Source organism: Rhinolophus sinicus, chromosome 8 (genome assembly GCF_057876585.1).
Source record: "Rhinolophus sinicus isolate RSI-liver-muscle chromosome 8, RSI-T2T, whole genome shotgun sequence".
Classification (NCBI taxonomy): Eukaryota; Metazoa; Chordata; class Mammalia; order Chiroptera; family Rhinolophidae; genus Rhinolophus; species Rhinolophus sinicus.
The window spans coordinates 12636741-12657091 of NC_142508.1; the positions used below are offsets into that span (position 1 = coordinate 12636741).

Consider the following 20351-nt stretch of genomic DNA (forward strand, 5'->3'; position numbering starts at 1 on the left):
TCAGCTCCAGGTCCAGTTGCTATTGTTAGTTGCAGGGGGCACAGCCCACCATCCCTTGCGGGAGTCAAACTGGCAACCTTGTTAAGAGCCCGTGCTCCAACCAACTGAGCCATCTGGCCACCCGGGAGCTCAGGGGCATCTCATTGATTTCATTCTAGTTGGGGCGGGGGGGGGGGGGGGGGGGAGGTGCAGCTCGCTGGCCCATGTGGGAATCGAACCAGCAGCCCTGTTGCCCAGAGCTCGTGCTCTAACCAACTGAGTCCCCTGTCCGCACCCCCCCCCAGGCAGTCTTAAATCAGAGTGGGACAGGACCCCAAAGGAGACGCTCAAGACAAGAAATCACGGCAACATCCATATTTCTGCTTCTGAATTTTTTTTTTAATTTTTTTTTCTGCTTCTGAATTTAGTCTGGCTCTTGACAGGCATACAATGAACTGATTATTTGCTGTACAGGTTTTCTAACACACAGGTCCCAATAAAAAATACACGGAAGTCCCAATACACAGGCTGTACTTGTATCCTTTCTAATTCTGGGTTGAGCAGTGAAGGGATACAACGATTGTGTGTACGTGGGACCTTTCAGCCTTGTTCACCTTCCTTCCTGCTCAGGATTTGCTGTCTTCTCCCGAACTCCCAGGTCCCCTGTTAGGAATGATTTGCTAGCTGACTCCCCTCTGCTGTTGTCTTCAAGTCCAGGAGCCTTATTCAGGGAACATGCGAAATCCATATCCTCTCTTCAGTGACTCCCTTGGAGATGTCCCCTGGGCCTTTGGGAGTGGTGGCACAGGGGAGGGGCTCATCCCATCCACCAGGGACGGAGGGGGCAGCTTGCTAGCCAGGACCCCGAGGACACTGAGGCTCTCTTTCTCGGTGTTCTCCATTTATTGCCATCGGCCTTCATTGGGTTTCTTTGGCATTTAGCTGTTCCGCCTGGAAATCTGGCCTGGTGACAGCAATCCTTATGTCCCCCTTGCTGAGCCTAACGTAACAATGGCTTGCTCAGAGAAGTTAATGAAAGCACAAATCCTTGTGACAATGAGCTTGCGGTTTTAGGGTGTCCTTGGGAACCTTGGAAGTTGCAGAGGACACCCCTACACTACAGCTACAGGTGTCCCGGCTGGCCTTACTACCTCCTGGCCTCCTACCCCCTCTGCGGTGGGGCCTGTCTGCTAGAGCTCGAGATCAGCATTAGCTATGAAGCAGGATGGCTGAGAAGACACACCAACCCGTGGATTCTCCGGCACCTTCCCTGAGAGAGAACCCTTGCGATCATGCCCTTAGGCTCGAGTAGCAGTGCTCAAGCTTCCTCTTGCCCACTCTGCCATCTGAGGGTATACAGCTGTGGCCATGAGCAAGAGGATGAGTAAGGCCTGGGCAATGCTCAGAGCTATAAACCCAGGCCCCAGGAGGGAGAGACTGAGCCACTTCCAGGTGTAGATGAGGAAGAGGCCCAGGCCGCCGGCCAGCAGCATGGAGGCCACCACCAGGAAGCCCACCGCCAGCTGCCACTCGCCCTCATTACTGTTGCACTCTGCCAGGAGGAGAGGCAGGGGGACAAAGAGGGTAAGGACGAGGGCCCCGTACACGCCAAGCCTGGCCAGGGCCAGGCCAACCCGAGACACGCCCAGGTCCTCCAGCTCGGGGAACTGGTGGCACTGAAGGCAGCCCATGTCCTCGTCCCACAGGCAGAAGCTGTAGAAGCCGAGCCTCAGGTTGGGCAAGTCAGTGAGGTTGCCGGCCTTCCAGAGCAGAGCGTAGAGCAGCAGGCCGATGACCGTGGCCGTGAGGGTCAGGATGCAGACGAACAGCAGCTGGGGAGCTCGCTTTGGCATTGGAAGGGTCATCTTCCGTCCTCGGCAGGTCTGCTCTCGTGGGAACCTGTGGGGAAGTCACACCAGTGAGTGTCCAGCTCTCCCTCCCGGTTTCTTCACAAGCTCTTGTTCTCCCTTCTGGAATTCCATAAAAACCTGTGGTGAAATCCCATCCCCCTGCCCACCACCCCCTACAAGAAATCTGAGGTCACCTGCAGGCAGGACCCACTTGGTAAGCCCTCAGCTGCCTCTCTGAGCTGAGTTCAGAGGGAAAGGCAGCCCCAGGCACCTTGGAGTGCCTGAAACATGCAACTTCAACACAAGCCTTTGGGCACATTTGTGAGGGGGCTTCTCAGATTCCTATCGAGGATGGGTTTGCCTAGGGTAAAAGAGAAGCCTGTTGTTGGGTCCTGAAGGAGGGGGAAGACGCTGAGGGCTCTAGGGACTCATGGTTCTCAGGGCAGCTGTCACTGGTACCACCGGGGAGCTGTAAGAATTATCATCCCTGGTCCACAAACCAGTCAGACCTGAACTTCTGAGGTTGGGGCCAGGCGCTGGTGTGTTCTAGAAGCTCTGCCGCTCATTCTAACATGAACCAGGCCTGAGGCCCACTGCTAGACCACCGGAGTTCACCTGCCTGCTCTGGGAACTCATGGGGTTAAGACGAAATACAGCCTGGTGATGAAATTGCATCATTACTTTTAAAACAACTACAATATTTTTTTCCCCTGACAGCAGCAACAATATATGTTAATTATAAAAAAATCTTGGAAAATACTTTTTAAAAGTAAAAATACATAAAAATAACCTTTATCGCCCACTGTATACATAGAACCACTGCTAATGTTCTACCAATATTTGTGCTGATGTGTTTTTACATAATGCTACCATTGAACATAATGCTTTGCTCATTGAATATTGTGAACATTTTTCAAAGCTGTTAAATATTTTTCAAAAACATAGTTAGTGGCTGCATAATCATGTCATAGATTTATGCATTACACTATTAGTAGACAAATTGTTCCCATTTTTCACCATTACAAATGATCAAGGAAAGTACTAAATACCTTAAAGTACAATTATTAAATCAAGGGTAGAAATACTGTCATGCAGGATCTCTGCTCCCGCTCCCTGCACCAGAACGCAGGATATGGTGAGGCCAAAAAGGAACACCCACGGAGCCATAGGTAGGGGAGTCACACCGCTATTATTCTTGCTGGCGGCTGGATTGGAGACACAGGAAGCAGGAGCCACACAATCCGCAACCCGCCGTCCGCTTCTCTGCCAACCAACCAACTCACCGGTGTAGCCACGGCAGTTTTATTTGTGGCTAATGGCTAATTGGTTACAGCTGATGGCCATCTACTACCCGAGCCAGCACCTTCCTGGAAACTGCTTTCCTGGCTCTGTCCCCACAAATACGCTTCAGTGATTTTATTGCATATTGCCAAATTGATCTATCAAGTAGTGTATAGTATATATATAGTTTCCTCATCACTTTTGAAACAAATCTTTTCACTGTTTTTAATCAGTAGGACTTCTCCTACTTGGGCATTGAAAACACAATAGTCTGCACAGTATACCTTTATATTTAGAAAATTTCCCATATGGAACAAAACAGTCATTTACATCCTGAAAGGCCCAGGAACCCAGAACCACAAACCTCATGAGACGTAAGGAGCTAGAGCTGAAATGCACACAGGGGCGGCGTGTCAGTGCACCCAGCCAGGAGTGCCAGCTGGCGTCCAGCAGTGCAGTGACAGTGGCCGTTGGTGGTCCTGCGGAGAGGCCCGAGACGCGCACAGTCCCAGAGAGCACCTTAGGAGCAGCAGTCCCTTTTCCTTCTTAAATAAAGCTGACCACACCCCACCTCTGTTCTGCAAGAACAGAAGGGACCAAATGAAAAAAACCCTAGTATGAGGGAACAGGATGTGGGACAGGCGCAGGGAGAGGGTGGTGTCGTCTTAGCCCATACGGGCTGCCGTCACACAGTGCCGTCACACACATTGGGTGGCTCTGATTTCGCCCAAAGCTAGAACGGGTGCTCCACCAAGCTGTGATCTCGCCGACAAACCGTCTTCATCTCTTTAGCCCCAGAATGGTGCCTGACAAACAGGAGGAGCTGATTTTTTTTATATATATAGAAATGTATGCGAATTTCATATTGTATCCGTTAGTTATTTCACATACGTATTTTAATATAGACCTGTCTTACGACACCTTGAGTCAAAGGGCCATGTTTTATGTCTCACATACACACGGTGCTGCGATGGCTTCTACTCGCTTCCTACTGGAAATATGGACAGACTCCAGGAACTCGTGGACAGAGAGGTGGGAGGCTAGTCCTAGTTTCTTTTCCTAAACATTTCTCAGTGACAATATATGGATAGTTGGTTGGAAAACCCCATGGCACTCCACTGTCCTAAGAGCTGACCCTGTGTCATGCAGGGTGGCATGTGGGGTCTCTGGTCCCGCTCCCCACATAAGAACGCAGGATATAGTGAGGCCAAAAAGGAACATCCACGGAGCCATAGATAGGGGAGTCATACCACTATATTCTCGCTGGCGGCTGGGTTGGAGACACAGGAAGCAGGAGCCACACGATCCGCAACCCACGATCCACTTCTCTGACAACCAAGCTCACTTGCTAGCTGCAATCCACACTTGCTAGCTCAGCCACCATTTTCTTGCTAGCTCCCATTTTTTGCTAGTGTAGCCACAGCAGTTATATTAGTGGCCAGTAGTTCACTGGTCACAGCTGACAGCCAACTCACCACAGCTGATGGCCATTTACTCACCAAGTGGGCACCTTTCCACATGAGGCCGAGCCTGGAAACCACTCCTGGCTCCTGGCTCTGAAAAACCACAGCCTGGTTTTTCGTTTCGATTCGTTTTGTTTTGTTTTGGCTTTGAACAATCCTAGTAATCATGAGTCACAATGGGCCATTTAATTCCCTTTAATGATAAGCCAGTGCTTCCTTCAGAGGGCAAAAGGGGACACAGCTGTTATTGTTGCCATTTTCAGATGAACTTTTTTTTTGTTTATAATAAAGTAATACATGCTGGTTGTAGAAAACTAGAAACATGTAAAAGTGTGGAAAAATCATCTATGACTTCAGGTCGTAGAAATAACCACTCAACAACACATTTCCTTCTATAATGTTTTACGTAGTCGGGGATCACGTAAATATTTATGTTTGTATCCCACTTTCTACACATCATTACACAGTATGAAGACTACCCGTCACTAGAAATGTTGCCTAAACGATACTTAGTGACTGCATATAGCCGTCTCACGGTTTACAGTTTTTATATATTATGTTTTATGACATTACTTCGTAATATTATAAATAATGTTTTGGTTAATATGTTTGTGAATCAATTTACCCTTTGTGAACAAAAGGGCTATGGGATAAACCTGACAAGCCACGTGACCAAAAGTCACCACCCAGGAAGGTCTGATCACAAATTCCTAACTGGGCAGGTCGTAGCGGGTAGTCACATCCCACGCCCACAGCTTCCTCAGCAAAGGTCAGTCTTTACCCTAAGTGAGCCCTGTCCACTGTTCTCATGCATCTAGGGTCACGTACCTTTGAAATGTCAGAGTAATTTATTTTTCCAGACCCCTTGAAGGCACAACTGCTGGCACGAGAGTATTAAATCACAGAACCACTTATTGTTATCTTGTTGCCCCCATAGCATCTCTATGTGCTGCGAATGTTAACTATTAACTATCCTCTACCCGCCAATGTAAAGGAAGCCTGTTTCTCCATTTGGCTTTTTATCCAACCCTAGAGATTGCCCTGCTATGCTTCCTCCCACCTCCTTAATCTACCACCAATGGATTTCATGCAACCTTCCTTTCATTTCATTTGATTCTCATGCATAAAATAAGCTGCAAAACTGCCATTCTCCGGAGCATTGGAGATCTTGGCATATGTCATCAGTTTGGCTCAAACTCATAAAAATTCTCTACAGGTTTGGATGTTTCTTACATCGACACCTTCCACCAGCAATTTAAAAGAGGGCTTATGTCATCCTCCCCAGTGTTGAATATTCTCAAGTCTTTGCATCTTCCACAACGACAAATGACACATCACTGCTGTTATTTCTCTTTCAGGAGTACAGCTTAACATTTTTCAAGTGTTTGTGAACCTATATGTTTTCACTTGTGACGTGCTATCTGTTCGTTTGTGCTTTATTTCTTCTTATCATTTTGAGTTTTAGTTTTTGTCAGTCTGTATGAGCCCTTTTATAAATAAAGACAGTTAGCCTTTTGCTGTCATAAATGTCATAATAAAGCATAATCCTTTCGTCGAATTAGGGCCTCTGGACACAAGTTTAGACTCCAAATTAGCGTGTTCAGGCTTGGCCATTGTCACTTAAGAGTCTCAGGGGAAGCAAATTCCCAGTTCAGGAGACAGAAGGAAAACATTCTCAGACTATTCATTTGAGGCAATTGTTTTTTCATTTTGTTTTTGTTTTTCGATTTAAGATCTCTAAAATTTTCACACTAACAGAATGGTTGCTGAAAGAGACACAAGCATTGCATCCTGTTCGAAATTTTGGTCTTCTCAGTTTCTTGAAACGTTCATGAGGTTGTATCTGAGGGAGGATTAAAATTCTGGCAGACTGTGGCATTGAAAACTCCCTCTGGCTGTCTACCGTGCTGGGTAGCAGGGCCTCAAGTTGTCCAGAGCCAGAGTACAGGACCCCCAACAGGCAGGGAACACAGGCGTGCATTCCTGGCCTGTCTCTGAGTAGAAATTCCGTGCTTATACAGAACTGTTCCTTGAATATAAGGAATACTTCAGAAGGGTTGAGTGAGCAGGAAGGCCGTTTCTTGCCCTGGACACTTGCTTATTTTCTGAAGATGGACACAATACCGCTTGAGTCACAGAATCAAAATGAACTTTCCAAACAGCCCCTGGTGTCCTTGTTCCTTTTCATAGAGGAAGGTTTGTAGCTCCAATCTCTATCTCCCAAGCATACTTTATACCTTTTTCTTATATGCTAATCATTACATTACTCGTAATCAAACATTGATCACACACGTATTTATAATTTCTAATTTGTCACTGTTTTAATACGGCTTTACATATTATATTTTCATCTTATCTCAATACTTGAGATCCCCACAAAACTCCCTTCTCCTCTACTTTGTCTTATACAAAAACACCAAAGGGGGGAAAAAAAAAGAAAAAGAAAAAAACAAACCCATAAGCCTTTCTCTGTTTTTTTCAATTCATTCTTCCTACATGACTGTCTAATGATATTCAATAACCAGACTATATTCATAGCTGGGCTTATTTAGTCTCACAACATTTACCTGATTCACCACCTGCATGTCTGTGTCACAGATAATGCCTCCAAGGCCAACCTCATAAAGCACGCCTACACCACCTTTCATATCAGACGACCGTGTATCCACCACCAGTGGAATTCTATTACATTCCTTAAGTGTTTAATAAACGCTTATAGTTTGCCCAGCAGAGAGGAATGCAAATGCCAATAGAGAATATCCCCTTTAGTTAGAGTACTCTCTCCAGGAGGTTGAAGACTAGATGTAGTCTGGAACATTTGAATTCCTCCATCAGGGGATAATATATGCTCTACCCGGCAGGGTCTATATGTTCTGGAGCTCGCTACCAACAGACAAAAATCCTGGCCCTCATGGAGTTTACATTTTATGAGGGGCTCCATGAGGGCAAGGATTTTTGTCTGTTACTTATTTTTACTTAAAGACTGGCCAGCCATCTGTCTATCATCTATCTATCTATCTATCTATCTATCTATCTATCTATCTATCTATCTATCTATCATTATCTCACTATCATCTATCAAAGCTCTGTCTTTTACGGTTAGATTCCCAATTCCCAGGACTAACTAGCACATAGTAGGCACTCAACAAATATTTGAGTGACATATAAATGATTGAATGAGCACCAGCAATGACACATAGAGCTTCTCTTAAACTCCTATCTGTTTTTTCTTTTTCTTTTTTCTTTTTTTGACCTGCTTCTCTGTCCTGGTTCCCTCCTCCTGGTCCTTCTCTTTATTTTTATATTCTTTTGATTTACTAAATGTTAAGTTTTCCAGCTTCAAGAGTTGAACACTTTTCGACCACTTGAGAGCATGGATGATCAATGTGGTGACAGCTGAGGTCAAGGGGTGACAGCCCCCTCCCCTGATCTGCCACCACCAGGAACAGTCATTACCGTGGCCTTGAGAACTGCCTGCTAGAACTTGGATGTTATAATTTTTGAGGCTGTCAGACATGACACATTTTGCAAATAATTGAAGAACAGAAGCTTGAAAGAAAAAACAGGTAGGTTGTTGGGTTGTTATCAGCTGCAAATGTACCTCCTGGCCTTTCTTTTTATTAATGATGCAGGAAAGCTCTACGGCAGACCCAGTCAAGATGGCAGAGTAGGTAAACACTGTGCTTATCTCCTCTCATGACCACGTCAAAATCACAATGAAACTACAGAACAACCGTCATTGAGAATCACCTGAAGTCTAGCTGAACCAAAGCTCTACAACTAAGGACATACAGAAGGAGAAACCTTGAGACTGGTAGGAGGGGCAGAGACGTGGAATGGGCTGGTCCCACACCTGTGTGTGACCATTAAAAATTGGTAGGGATATCTCAGCTGTGGAGGCTCCCCCCACCCCCCAGAGGAGCGAGGGGTCCCAGCCCCACACCAGGCTTCCCAGTCCAGGGTTGCCAGGAAGAGAAGTCCCCACAACTTCTGGCTGTGAAAACCAGCAAAGATTGTGGCTGAGTGAGACAGAGGTTTCAGGTGCTCCTCTTAAAGGGCCCACACATGGACCACCTTGCTGATGGACTCACTCGCTCTGAGCTCCAGTGCTGACGCAGCAGCTCGAAAGGCACCAGGGACAAACGGAGGAACTGAATTGTCTGGCTCAGGGCATAGCCTAGAGGGGCAGCTTTCTTCCAGAGGAAGGAGTTGGCAGAAGCCATTGTTTCCTTGCTGAGCCCTCCCACTTCCCAGCATGCGGACGCAGGTGGCCGCCATAGCTGAGTCTCCATCAACCTGACTTACTCTGTTCATTGGCCCTGATTCCGTAAGACCCCACCCCACCACAAGTGGTGGGGTGGGGTCTCACCCAAGCTGCTTCCAGTGGCTTTTTTTGTGTAAATGGCTTGTCTTGGCTCATGCTGCAGACTGTCATAAAATCTCTCAAAGGTTCACAAAACTCAAAGAAACAGCATCTAGATTCGGCATGTCCTATACCTCTGGCTAAGCAGCTCTAAGCCCAGAACTAGTAACAGCCGGTGTCGGTTTGTGGCTGGGCCTCTCAAGGTACGTCTCAGCCCAGTGTGAGTGGCAGCCATCTGCGGACTGCTTTGTGGCTCATGCCAGGTGGCCCCGGCCAGAGCACTGGCTGCAGCTGAACTTGGCCTGTAATGGGGCTTCTCCCAGGAGGCCCAGGGGCTGGAACATTTGTTGACCAGCTTTAGACCCAGCTGGAGCATCACCGAGCAGCCTCTGGGGACAACATACCCAAAGGGCAGACTGGGCAGGCATCAGAGCTCTGCTAAAGTGAACCCTGCTCTTTTGGATCAGCCCTTGCAATACAACTCCTCCACTGTAGTCACAGCTAATCTTCACAACCAATCAGCCTGACGGCCAATCCCTTCCATTGACATGAAACAGCAAACAAGGCTCAACTACAACAGGAGGGCACACACAAACCACACAAGGGACAAACCTGCAGTACCCGATTCAGGTCATCAGGAAGACTGCACCACTGAGCCCCGCAGGACACCTACTGCATAAGGCCACTCTACTAAGACCGGGAGACATAGCAACCCTACCTTATACATAGAGACAAACACAGGGAGGCAAAATGAAGAGACAAAGAAACATGTCCCAAATGAAAGAACAGAACAAATCTCCAGAAGAAGAACTAAACAAAAGGGGAGACAAGCAATCTATAAGATGCAGAGTTCAAAACAATGGTTATAAGGATGCTCAGTGATTTGAGGGAGAACTTCAACAAAGAGATAGGAGATAGAAAACATGGAAAAGAAAAGAACCAGTCAGAAATAAAGACTACAATAACTGAAATGAATAACACATTAGAGGGAATCCACAGTAGATTACGTGAAGCAGAGTATCAAGTCGGTGACTTAGAAGATAAGGTAGCAGAAAACACCCAAACAGAAAAGCAAAAAGAAAAAAGAATAAAAAATAAATAAATAAATGAGGCTAGTGAACTAGCGTCTGGGGCCGCTGGGACAATATCAAGCGTATTTGCATCATAGGGGTACCAAAAAGAGAATAGAGCAAAGAACTGAAAACCTGTTTGAACAAATAATGACAGAAAACTTCCATAACCTGGCGAACGAAATAAGACATACAAACCCAGGAAGCACAGAGTGCCAAAGAAGATGAACCCAAAGAGGCCCACACCAAGACACATGATAAATAAAATGCCAAAGCTTAAAAATAAAGAAAGAATCTTAAAAGCAGCAAAAGAAAAGCAGTTAGTTACTTACAAGGGAGCTCCCATAAGCACGTCAGCTGATTTCTCAACAGAAACTTTGCAGGCAAGAAGAGATTGGCACAAAATATTCCATGTGATGAAAAGCAAGGACCTACAACCAAGATTACTCTACCCAGTAAAGCTGTCATTTAGAATCAAAGGACAAATAAAGAGTTTCCCAGACAAGAAAAAGCTAAAGGAGTTCATCAATGCCAAACCAGAATTACAAGGAATCTTGGAGGGACTTCTTTAAGATGGAAAAAAAAAAGATTAAAAATCTGAATAATAAAATGGCAACAGTTACATATCTATCAGCAATTACTTTCAACATAAATGGATTAAATGCTCCACTCAAAAGACATACGGTGGCTGAAAAGATAAGAAAACAAAACCCTTACATATGCTGCCTACAAGAGACTCACTTCAGATTGAAAGACACACACAGACTGAAAGTAAAGGAGGAGAAAAAGACATTTCATTAAAATGGAAACAAACAAAAAAGCTTGGGTAGCAATACCTATACCAGACAAAATAGACTTTAAAGCAAAGGCTATAACAAGAGCCAAGAAGACCCCAGTAATCCCACGTCTGCGTATTTATCTGAAGAAACCCAAACACTAACTTGAGGGGACATGTGCATCCATATGTTTATTGCAACATTGTTTACAATGGCCAAGATGTGGAGGCAGCCTGGGTGTCTGTCGATGGAAGAATGGATAAAGAGGAGGTGGTACATATATACAATGGAATATTGCTCGGCCAGGGAAGGGAATGGGTTCTTACTATCTGCAGTGGCATGGAAGGACCTGGAGGGTATTGTTCTGAGTGGAGCATGTCAGACAGAGAAAGACAAATTCTATATGATTTTGCTTATATGTGGAAGCTAAATAACAAAATAAACAGAACAGAAACAAACTCATAGATACAGAGAATATTTTGATAGTTTCCAGATGGGAGGGGGGCTGAGGGTTAGTGAAAAAGGGGAAGGAGTTAAGAAGTACAAATTGGTTGTTACACAGTAGTCATTTGGATATAAAGTAAAGCACAGGGAATACAGTCAATAAAATGGTAATAACTATGTATAGTGTCAGGTGGGCACTAGATTAGTCAGGGGGATAATTTCTTAAATTATATAAATGTCTAACCACTATGCTGTACATCTGAAACTAATATAAAATAATATTGAAGTAAACTGTAATTGAAAAATTAAAAAAGGGGAGGAAAGGTGAAAGGGAAGAAGAGGGTTAAATTTCCAGGTATAAAACAAGTCATCGGGACATAATGTACAGCATAGGGAATATAGTAAATGACATTGTGACAGGTATAGTACAGTGTCAGATGGTTGCTGGATTTATCACGGTGATCACTGCTTTAGGTATATAAATGTTGAATAACTATGGTGTACCCCTTAAACTGATATAATGTTGTATATTAGCTATGTTTTAATAAAAATCTTTTTTTAAAAAAAAGAAATTAAGGTAGATTTCTCTGTCTAGAAAGGAAGGTTTCTTGGACATATTCTAGACTTAAAAAATTTGTGACATCCGAAGCAAAATACTCTGGCTTTTCTCCTCCTAAGAAGAGATTATTAGAAATGTTGCTCTTGCCTTTTACTTTCCCAAATTTTATGGACTTAAATTTTACTGCAGCCAGAGGGCCTGTGTGCTTTGCCTTATTAGTTTACATGAATTAGTAGATAAATCAGTTATTCAAACATGCATTATTATAAATGTTAATAAAACAAACAAGCAAATCCTCCTCCTCGAAAGAAAAAAAATCTGTATGAGAACATAGAGAGAGAAACTTTCTTCAAGAATTCTCTTTGATCAGTAGGAGTGGTCTGGAAAGGAATCTAATTTGATTGAGGGCTTATTAATAATAAAAAAATAGACCTTAAAATCTCTCGAGCATTTATTCTATGTCAGGCCCTGTGCTAAGCACTTAGTAGGTATTATCTTACGAAATTCTCTCAACGACCCTATGGAAGCAGATTTACCATTATTATCTCCATTTTCCAGAGGAGAAAACTGAGGCTTAATGAGGATCAGTAACCTTCCCAAGTTCACACAGCCAGTGGATGGTGAAGTCTACCAGGCAAGATTGTTATAATCACTGCCTCTATCTAGTACGAACCTGCATCTGTCTAACTGACTATGTGCTTACTGAGGCTTCATTATTGGTGGAATAATGGTTCTGGGCATAGGCTTTGCAGCTGTGTATCCTGGGTTCAAATCCCACCTCTACCATTTACAACTTTGGTTAGTTAGCTAGGTTACTTGTGCTTAGGTTTCTCATCTGTAAAATGGGCATAATTGAACTTATTTGATAGATGTTCTAGAAATGAAATGAGGTCATTGCAGTATAGCACGTTGGAACATGACCTAGTCAGTAGCCCTTAAATTATTATCATGGAGAAGAAACTAAAGCCCAGGGCCACACAGCCTGTCAGCAGTGAAATTCCAGGGAAGATGAATAGTGCTGGAGTTTGTGAACAGAGCTTCACTGGACGACCTAACTCCAGGAAGCTGTCCTCATTGATGTTTGGTGACGTTGATACCAGGATGCGGGCATCACGTAGAGACATGGTGGTAAACAGCATGACCCTTAGAGCCAGACCACCTGGGTTCTACACCCGCATCTGTACTGCACCCACTGGCCCGTTCTTGGGGGCTGTTGTGAGATTGAAGTGGGTTAATTTATCTGGAATGGACTGGTGCCTGACACACAGTATCTATGGCTGCTCTGATTGCGCTGATGAAGCTGTGATTCAGGGACAGAGAAGGGAAGTGAGGGAACAGTGAGGTAGAGGTGGGGGTGGGTGGGTGTGTGGAGCATAACATGAACAGAGAGAAGTGAAACCCAGGGAAGAAAATATCGGCAGAATAAAGCCAGACAACTAGAATCTGACAGGGTGGAGAGTCAGGTGGAATGCTTATCAGAGAAGGCCTGAAGCCTTGACAAAAATCTCTGGCTGAACACACTTGGGATCAGAGTCTTTATGGTTAGGGTGTGGTTTTGACAAAAATAATAAAGGAAGGAACAAAAATGTGTCATATTTCCTTTTGCAGAAATAAGGTCTTTTTATTTTTCAAAACCAGGTCACAGCAGAGTCCGCGAAGAAGTTTCTGGGGATGACTGGGCCTTACATCAGCTTTTTTATGAAACACTGTGATGTTTTGACAGACTGAATACTTCCATGTAGATAAAGCCAGCTTTAAGCGGAAATACGACACCATGAGATTGCAACGCAGCGTCAGAAGCATGAGTCCCGCCACCTCCACATACAAACTACTGAAATAGGCTGTTTCATTCACTTGCTATCTGCTCACTTGTGTGTTTTTTTTTGCTTATTATCCGTTTGCTAGCAGATGATCCAGTTAGGAACAAAGATAAAAAAATAAAAAAAATTTTTAGAAGGAGAAAAAAAATCCTTATCCACGAGAAACGGCCTGTATGTTGGAACCTGTAGTCACACAACAGCCTAGCCAACTGTCCCCCCGTGTCTTTCCTTAAGGAAAGAAGAGTCTGTGAGACTGCCTTTCTGGGACTCTGTTCCATCCTTGTGTTTACACCTTATGTCTCTCTGTCTGGTCCCCAAAAGATGGTTTGCAGCCAAAGACGGGTAAGATATCTCACGGGAGATACAACCTAAGCCAGGCGGAACCAAATGGGGACCCTCAATGAGCTGCCTTAGAAAAAAATGGGAAGGGGCCTTGCCTCCCCTTCCCCCTGCCTGGGAAAAGCTGTTGCCGGCTCTGTCTTTTCCCTGGCACCTGTTTGTGAGAGAAGTCATAAGGACAACAAAGATCAATTCTCTCCATTTATCTCAACGGAGCTGTTACAATATGAGAGACTTGACCCTGAGAAGGTACATACCTTAGGTAAGACATCATGGGACCTTGTGCTTCGGCTATTTATAGATAAAGGGTGATTGGAATAAACATTTTTCTGCTATGATGTGTCTCACAGACCGTGTAAGAAACAATGTTACTTTCTTGTTTTTGTATACCTAGCAATAAAAATCTTCAGTTGGCCTTATTCTGGGCTCCAGTCCTCTGAGACTGAGAGACCCCTGGCCTTCTGAGAGATTTAACTGCATTAAGTCTCTGTTTGTTTCTTTCTTAAGAACTTAACCCAAACCGCCCCTTCTCGCACCCTCACTGCCCGTGTTGCGCTGGATGCAACAGGAACCCATCCTCATTTGTTTATTTATTGCTGGGACTCCACCATCAAGTTTAGGGGAGGCTAAAATTCACAGGACCCAAAGCAGAGTTGAAGACAAATCGTACTAGAAACTAGGGACTGCCTTGGGCTGTTGACTCTTGGTTCGTTGGCTCCAGCCCTCTCTCCTGCAAGCACGATGGAGATTCACAGTCCCCGTTCTCCTCATGATCCAGGATTTCACCTGGTGGCTCCATTAATGACACTTTGGATGCTCTCCTGAGACAAAGGCCCGGGGGAATCGGTGACACTCAGGACAAACTGGTACCTGCCTGCACTGAGCTTGTACTCTAGCTGGGGAGACAAACACCAAACACATCTTAAAAAAAAAAAAAAAAAAAAAAAAAAAAAAAAAAAGGAAAAAAGATAATTACAACTTTTGGAAAGATTGGAGGAGGAAATAAACAGGGTGACGTGCAGGCAAGAAACTGGCAGGAGGAAGTGGTGAGTCTAGATTAGAGCATCAGGGAAGGCCTGTCTGCGAAGGAGAGCACGATGTTTATACACACCCTGTGGGGACAGGAACAGACTGGGGGCTGGGGTGGCCGTAGCCCAGTGACTGAGGAGAGGGGAGGAGAAGCGAGACAAGTGAGTGTGGCCCAGACCTCCAAGGGCCTTTGAGGTGTGGATTGTGTCCTTCTAACTCCGTGCTCCATTATCACACACTCCTAGTCCCCAACATAAGGAGATAGCCCCCCAGGCAGGGGGGCTGACAGGGCAGAGAGAGGCGCTGAGTTGGGGTATTATGTCATGGAACCCTGCCCACTAGCCCCGCTATAAAGACCAAGGCCCGTTCATGCAGTTTGTACCTACTGGCCAAAGAAAAGGAGAGAAGGGAGCGAAGGCAGTCACTGAGACCTAGACCTGAAATTTTGCAGAAGGTATTTTGAGAATTGGCTGGAAGGGAGGCAGTGTTCTATGAACCTTCACCTCCATCCGAACACAAGGGAATGGGATTCTTACTTGTAAGCTTGTGAGGCATACAAAATGGCTTCTAAACATGTCAAAATAACTCAAAGAAAGCAAACCACAGACAAATTCAGTAGCAGTTGCTAAGAGGCCTCCCCCTCCATCCCTCAGGCCAGTATTTGGGAACCTCGGGAAAAGACGTTTTTCTTGGTTACTCAGCCTGGCATCACGGACACTGTGCTTCCTGGTGGGTAGGATGCCCGAGGAAGGGCAGGCATTGCTGCTCCTTCTCGTTCTCTGCTGTGCCAGAGGCTTCGCTGTTTGTAACTGCGCCCCCCCCCCCCCCCAACTGCTGCCAACTGGACAGAAGGTATCTGTCCTCACTAAAGCACCGGGGCCTGGGGGTCATCTCCCAAAGTCTACTGAGGTCTAGGTTTGGGCTGATAAAGTTAATTCATGTATCAGGACCCACAAAATGGAAGCCGATTTGCAATATCTGTCCAGCTCCCAGGTAGATTTCTACAAATAAATGGAGGGGAAATTGAGCCACATGAAACAGAATGGCAGGGGTACTGGAGGAACAGCTTGGGGGAGCAGCATATTTTATAGAAGTCATACATACGAAGTTAATACATGATAAAAACGGCATACTTTCATGGAAGAACAGGTTTTTTTGTTACTGCAGAAGCAATTAGTTAACTGAAAACAAAATAGAACTATTTTAGGTCCTCATCTCACTCCACATACCAAAATAAATTTCACATGGATCCAATAGTGAAATAGAGTGAACAGGAAAAAAAAATCTATTTGGTTCATGAGTTAGAAAGAACTCTGAGCTTAAAAGCAAGTTGAAACTACAAAGAGAAATTGAACAGATTTTACTACCGTGTTTCCCTGAAAATAAGACCTAGACAGACCATCAGCTCTAATATGTCTTTTGGAGCAAAAATTAATATAAAAACTAGTCTTATTTTAATATAATATAAAACTGGATATAATATAATATAATATAATATAATATAATATAATATAATATAATATAATATAATATAATATAATATAATTATGGGTCTTATATTAATTTTTGCTCCAAAAGACATATTGGAGCTGATGGACCAGCTAGGTCTTATTTTCGGGGAAACATGGTATTTAAAATATACATTACACATTTACAAACATACAAATTATACATTTCTAAACAAAAAGAACAACAAATAAAAGTCAATGAGTATGAAAAACATCTGCAACAAATATGAAATGATTAATATACCTAATAGAGAAAATGTTCATGCAAACAGATAAGAAAAACATTAATCCCCCATAAAAGTGGCCAAGGACTAGGAAGAGATATTTCACAAAAGAAGGAATGCAAAATAGTACTTAACTGTAAAAAACTGTTTTTTCCTTTTCCTACTTTCCATCAAATGTGTGGGAGTTTTCCTTCACCAAGTAATTCTTTGGATGTCCTACAATTTAACTTCATTCTGACACTATCTACCTGGAGATCCCACAAGTGAAGGGCTCAGCCCCACAAGACACCCCCCCTTCCACTTCAGATGGCAATCTCAAGTGTAGGTTTGTCACCTGTGCTTCTGATTGACCGGTTATCATTTGGAGGTTCCCATGACCCCCTCCTTGGGTTTGATTAATTTGCTGAGTGGCACACAGAACTCAGGAAAATAGTTTCCTTACTAGATGACTGGTTTATTATAAAAGGATACAAATCAGGAATAGCCCAATGGCATGGGTGCAGAGGGCAAGAAATGGAGTGAAAGGGGAATGGAGCTTCCATGCCTGTTCCAGGACCTCCACGAGGTCGCTAGCCTAGATGCTCTCAAACCCTGTACTTAAGGGATTTTTATGGAGGTTTCATTACATCAGCATGGTTGATTAAAATCATCGGTCATTAATGATTGACTCAAATTCCAGCCACTCTCACAACCCGAGCGGTTGTGTGGTGGGGCTGAAAGTTCCAACCCTCATGCCTATTTTCCCTGGCAACCAGCCTCCATCCCATGGGGGCTTTCCAGCCACTACCACATTAAGGTAAACTCTGATGTGGTTTAAAGGGCTTCTTATGAATAAATAAGACATCTTTATCTGTGTTATCACTTAGGAAATTCCAAGAGTTTTAGGAGTTCTGTGCCAAAAAGAACAAATATATATATTTCCTATTATAAATCACTACCTCACACTGACTAACATAAAATAGTCTATACCTTATGTACGTAAGTAATGTGATCATAGATATGCCAAGTAAAATAACCTATGAGTTTCATCAAAACAGCAGATGAAAACACCTGATACCAAGAGTGCAATAAGGGGGCCGGCCCGGTGGCTCAGGCAGTTGGAGCTCCGTGCTCCTAACTCCAAAAGCTGCCAGTTTGATTCCCACATGGGCCAGTGGGCTCTCAACCACAAGGCTGCCAGTTCGATTCCTCGAGTCCCGTAAGGGATGGTGGGCAATGCCCCCTGCAACTAAGATTGAACACGGCACCTTGAGCCAAGCTGCCGCTGAGCTCCCGGATGGCTCAGTTGGTTGGAGCGTGTCCTCTCAACCACAACGTTGAGACCTTGGACCTGGAGCTGAGCTGCGCCCTCCACAACTAAGATTGAAAGGACAACAACTTGACTTGGAAAAAAGGAATCCTGGAAGTACACATTGGTCCCCAATAAAGTCCTGTTCCCCTTCCCCAATAAAATCTTTAAAACAAACAAACGAAAAAAGAGTGCAATAAAACTGGTATTCTCAAACAATGATGGTAGATGTGAACATTCTTTTGAATTTTCTAGGAGACAATTTGGCAATCTGCATTAAAAACCCTAAAAATAGTCATATCTTTTCACCAAGATATTTCACTATAAGTTTGTCCTAAGGCAGCAATCAGAAATGCAAGCAATGAGTTATATACAGGAATGTTCAACACAGTATTACTTTGGCAAAAAAAAACTAACCAACCAACCAACCAACCAAACAAACAAAAAACCAAAAAACAACAACAACAACAACAAAAAAACCTGGAACCAATTTGAATGCCCAGCATCAGAATTAAATTAAGACATAGCAAGATGATGCAACCCTACATATCAAGATGATGCAACCCTGTTCTTGTTTAAAACAAACAAACAAACAAACAAAAAAACAGGTCTAAAATCACACTATATTACATGGCTACAAGAAAGACACTAGGAAATGTCTAAAATGTTAAAGTTAGCCAGGGTATTTCTGGGGCAATTGTTCTCTTTTTGCATTGAAAATATTGCCAGAATTATGTATTATAGTTATGAAAAAGTGAAATTATAAAACAAATACACATAAACAACCTTAGTGATTAGATGAACCAGGGAGTAACTGAAAAGAACAGTGAGAAAGGGGAATGTGTGTAAAAAAGAAAACCGAAAGGCGAGTATCACGCGAAATGGCTCTCAGATCCAAGACTTCGGGAGTGGTGGGGTACAGGTGGAAGATACTGAAAAATGCACTTAGGTTGTGATGAGGAAAGAAGGAATCACATGCACGCATATTTGTTTGTTTTTTTTTCCTTTCCCAAAGAAGCTTTTGATTTTATAGGTGAAGCAGCATAATGGAAGTTGTTAGGGAGGCAGACCATATTTAAAAGTGGTGCACCAACATTGCTAACACCCCACCATGAATTTCCATCAAGGTGTGAGAAGCCACAGAGTGTAATAACACAGGCACTGAAAATCTCTTCGACCCTGTAATACTCTTTCGCAAAGGCCTTTCTGACCCCTTCATCCACACCGTGTGTGCTTCTAGGAGGCAGTGTTTCTCGTGAACTGCCTTTGAGTACCAGTTGAAGTGCTGCGAGTTCACGATCTGCTTTTGTTTGGCTGCCTTTCTCTGGTGATCAATCTCCTTCACAGCCGCAGGTATCTGTGCAGGCCCTGCTACCCACAGTTACCCGTTTGTGTTTCTAACCGGTGATACTGGCAATACCCTGACCAATTCTGAGACCAGATGTACACAGGGTGATGCTGAAGGAAGAAAGGAGAGCAGAGTACAGGGTAGAGCATACATAGAGGTGGAGGGGAGATCAGAACACCGACTACCAGTAATTCCCATGCCCACTGTTGGAATGTGAAAGCTCTAAGAAAACAAACTGCAGAGTGGTAGGCATCTGGGCAAGCCTCGGTATATGCGGGGTAGGTACTTACAAAGTTGCAGAACCCATAGAAAGTCACAAGAGGAGGAACAGGAAATCTAACCAGGTTCGGTTTCTGCTTTCTGATGTCAGCCTCCACGCTCCGGACAGGGCAGGGGAGACACATGCGGTCCTGAGCTTACTTACATCTGACCAGTTACATCTGCACTTAGAGCCTAAGTAAGTGAACAGCCTAACTAAATGAACTTTGATACTTGGCGCTGCGTCATGTAACGTCACCAAATCAGCTGATTTCACTTTCATTTCTTAACTACCCGGCAGTGCCTGTGACTTCCCATAAAGAAGGGGCATAAACAACTTGTGCTTTACCCACAAATGCAGCCAACCAGCCGACTTAAAGACCAGGTAACTGTCTTGATTGTATCACGCCACTATACCAGAAAGGAATCTGGTGAAAACACTCTCCAAGCTCTCAGTGATTTAAACTGCCAGATAAACACAATGGAGAACCGTTTTTAGAAGGGGAGCACTTACTCCATCTTGTGGTTTCCTTTCCAGGAATCAGCTTTGTAGGACGGCTGGGCTTTTCTGCACACATAAACTTAGCGTTTTCAGGAGGGTGTTTAGGCCCATGCTGCAGCAGCTGGAACACCTCTTATTGCAAAATCAGAGGAGCATGAGGATTTTATTTTTGCAATCATGGGGGCTCCCAGCCAGAGTTTACAAATTGCTCCCTTTGCTCACGTAACCAGTTGGAAATTCCAATTTGGGG

At 44.2% G+C, this 20351-nt stretch overlaps 1 protein-coding gene across 3 annotated transcripts; it reads right to left on the reverse strand.

The window, feature by feature from the left end:
- Nucleotides 1-356: 356 nt before the first annotated feature.
- TMEM140 (transmembrane protein 140) lies at nucleotides 357-20251 on the reverse strand. 3 transcript variants are annotated; one of them, XM_019750837.3, is made up of 3 exons: nucleotides 19632-19838; nucleotides 3475-3688; nucleotides 357-1878 (listed from the first exon to the last, which is right to left on the reverse strand). In XM_019750837.3, the coding sequence occupies exons 2-3, from the start codon at nucleotides 3477-3479 to the stop codon at nucleotides 1278-1280; spliced, it is 606 nt and encodes a 201-aa protein (XP_019606396.2). In that variant the 5' UTR covers nucleotides 3480-3688; nucleotides 19632-19838; the 3' UTR covers nucleotides 357-1277. The 3 variants fall into 3 exon arrangements, with proteins under 3 accessions (XP_019606396.2, XP_074171446.1, XP_019606387.2); XM_074315345.2 differs by lacking the exons at nucleotides 3475-3688; nucleotides 19632-19838 and adding an exon at nucleotides 20114-20251; XM_019750828.3 differs by lacking the exon at nucleotides 3475-3688 and having other exon boundaries at nucleotides 19632-19837.
- Between the last annotated feature and the right edge of the window lie 100 nt (nucleotides 20252-20351).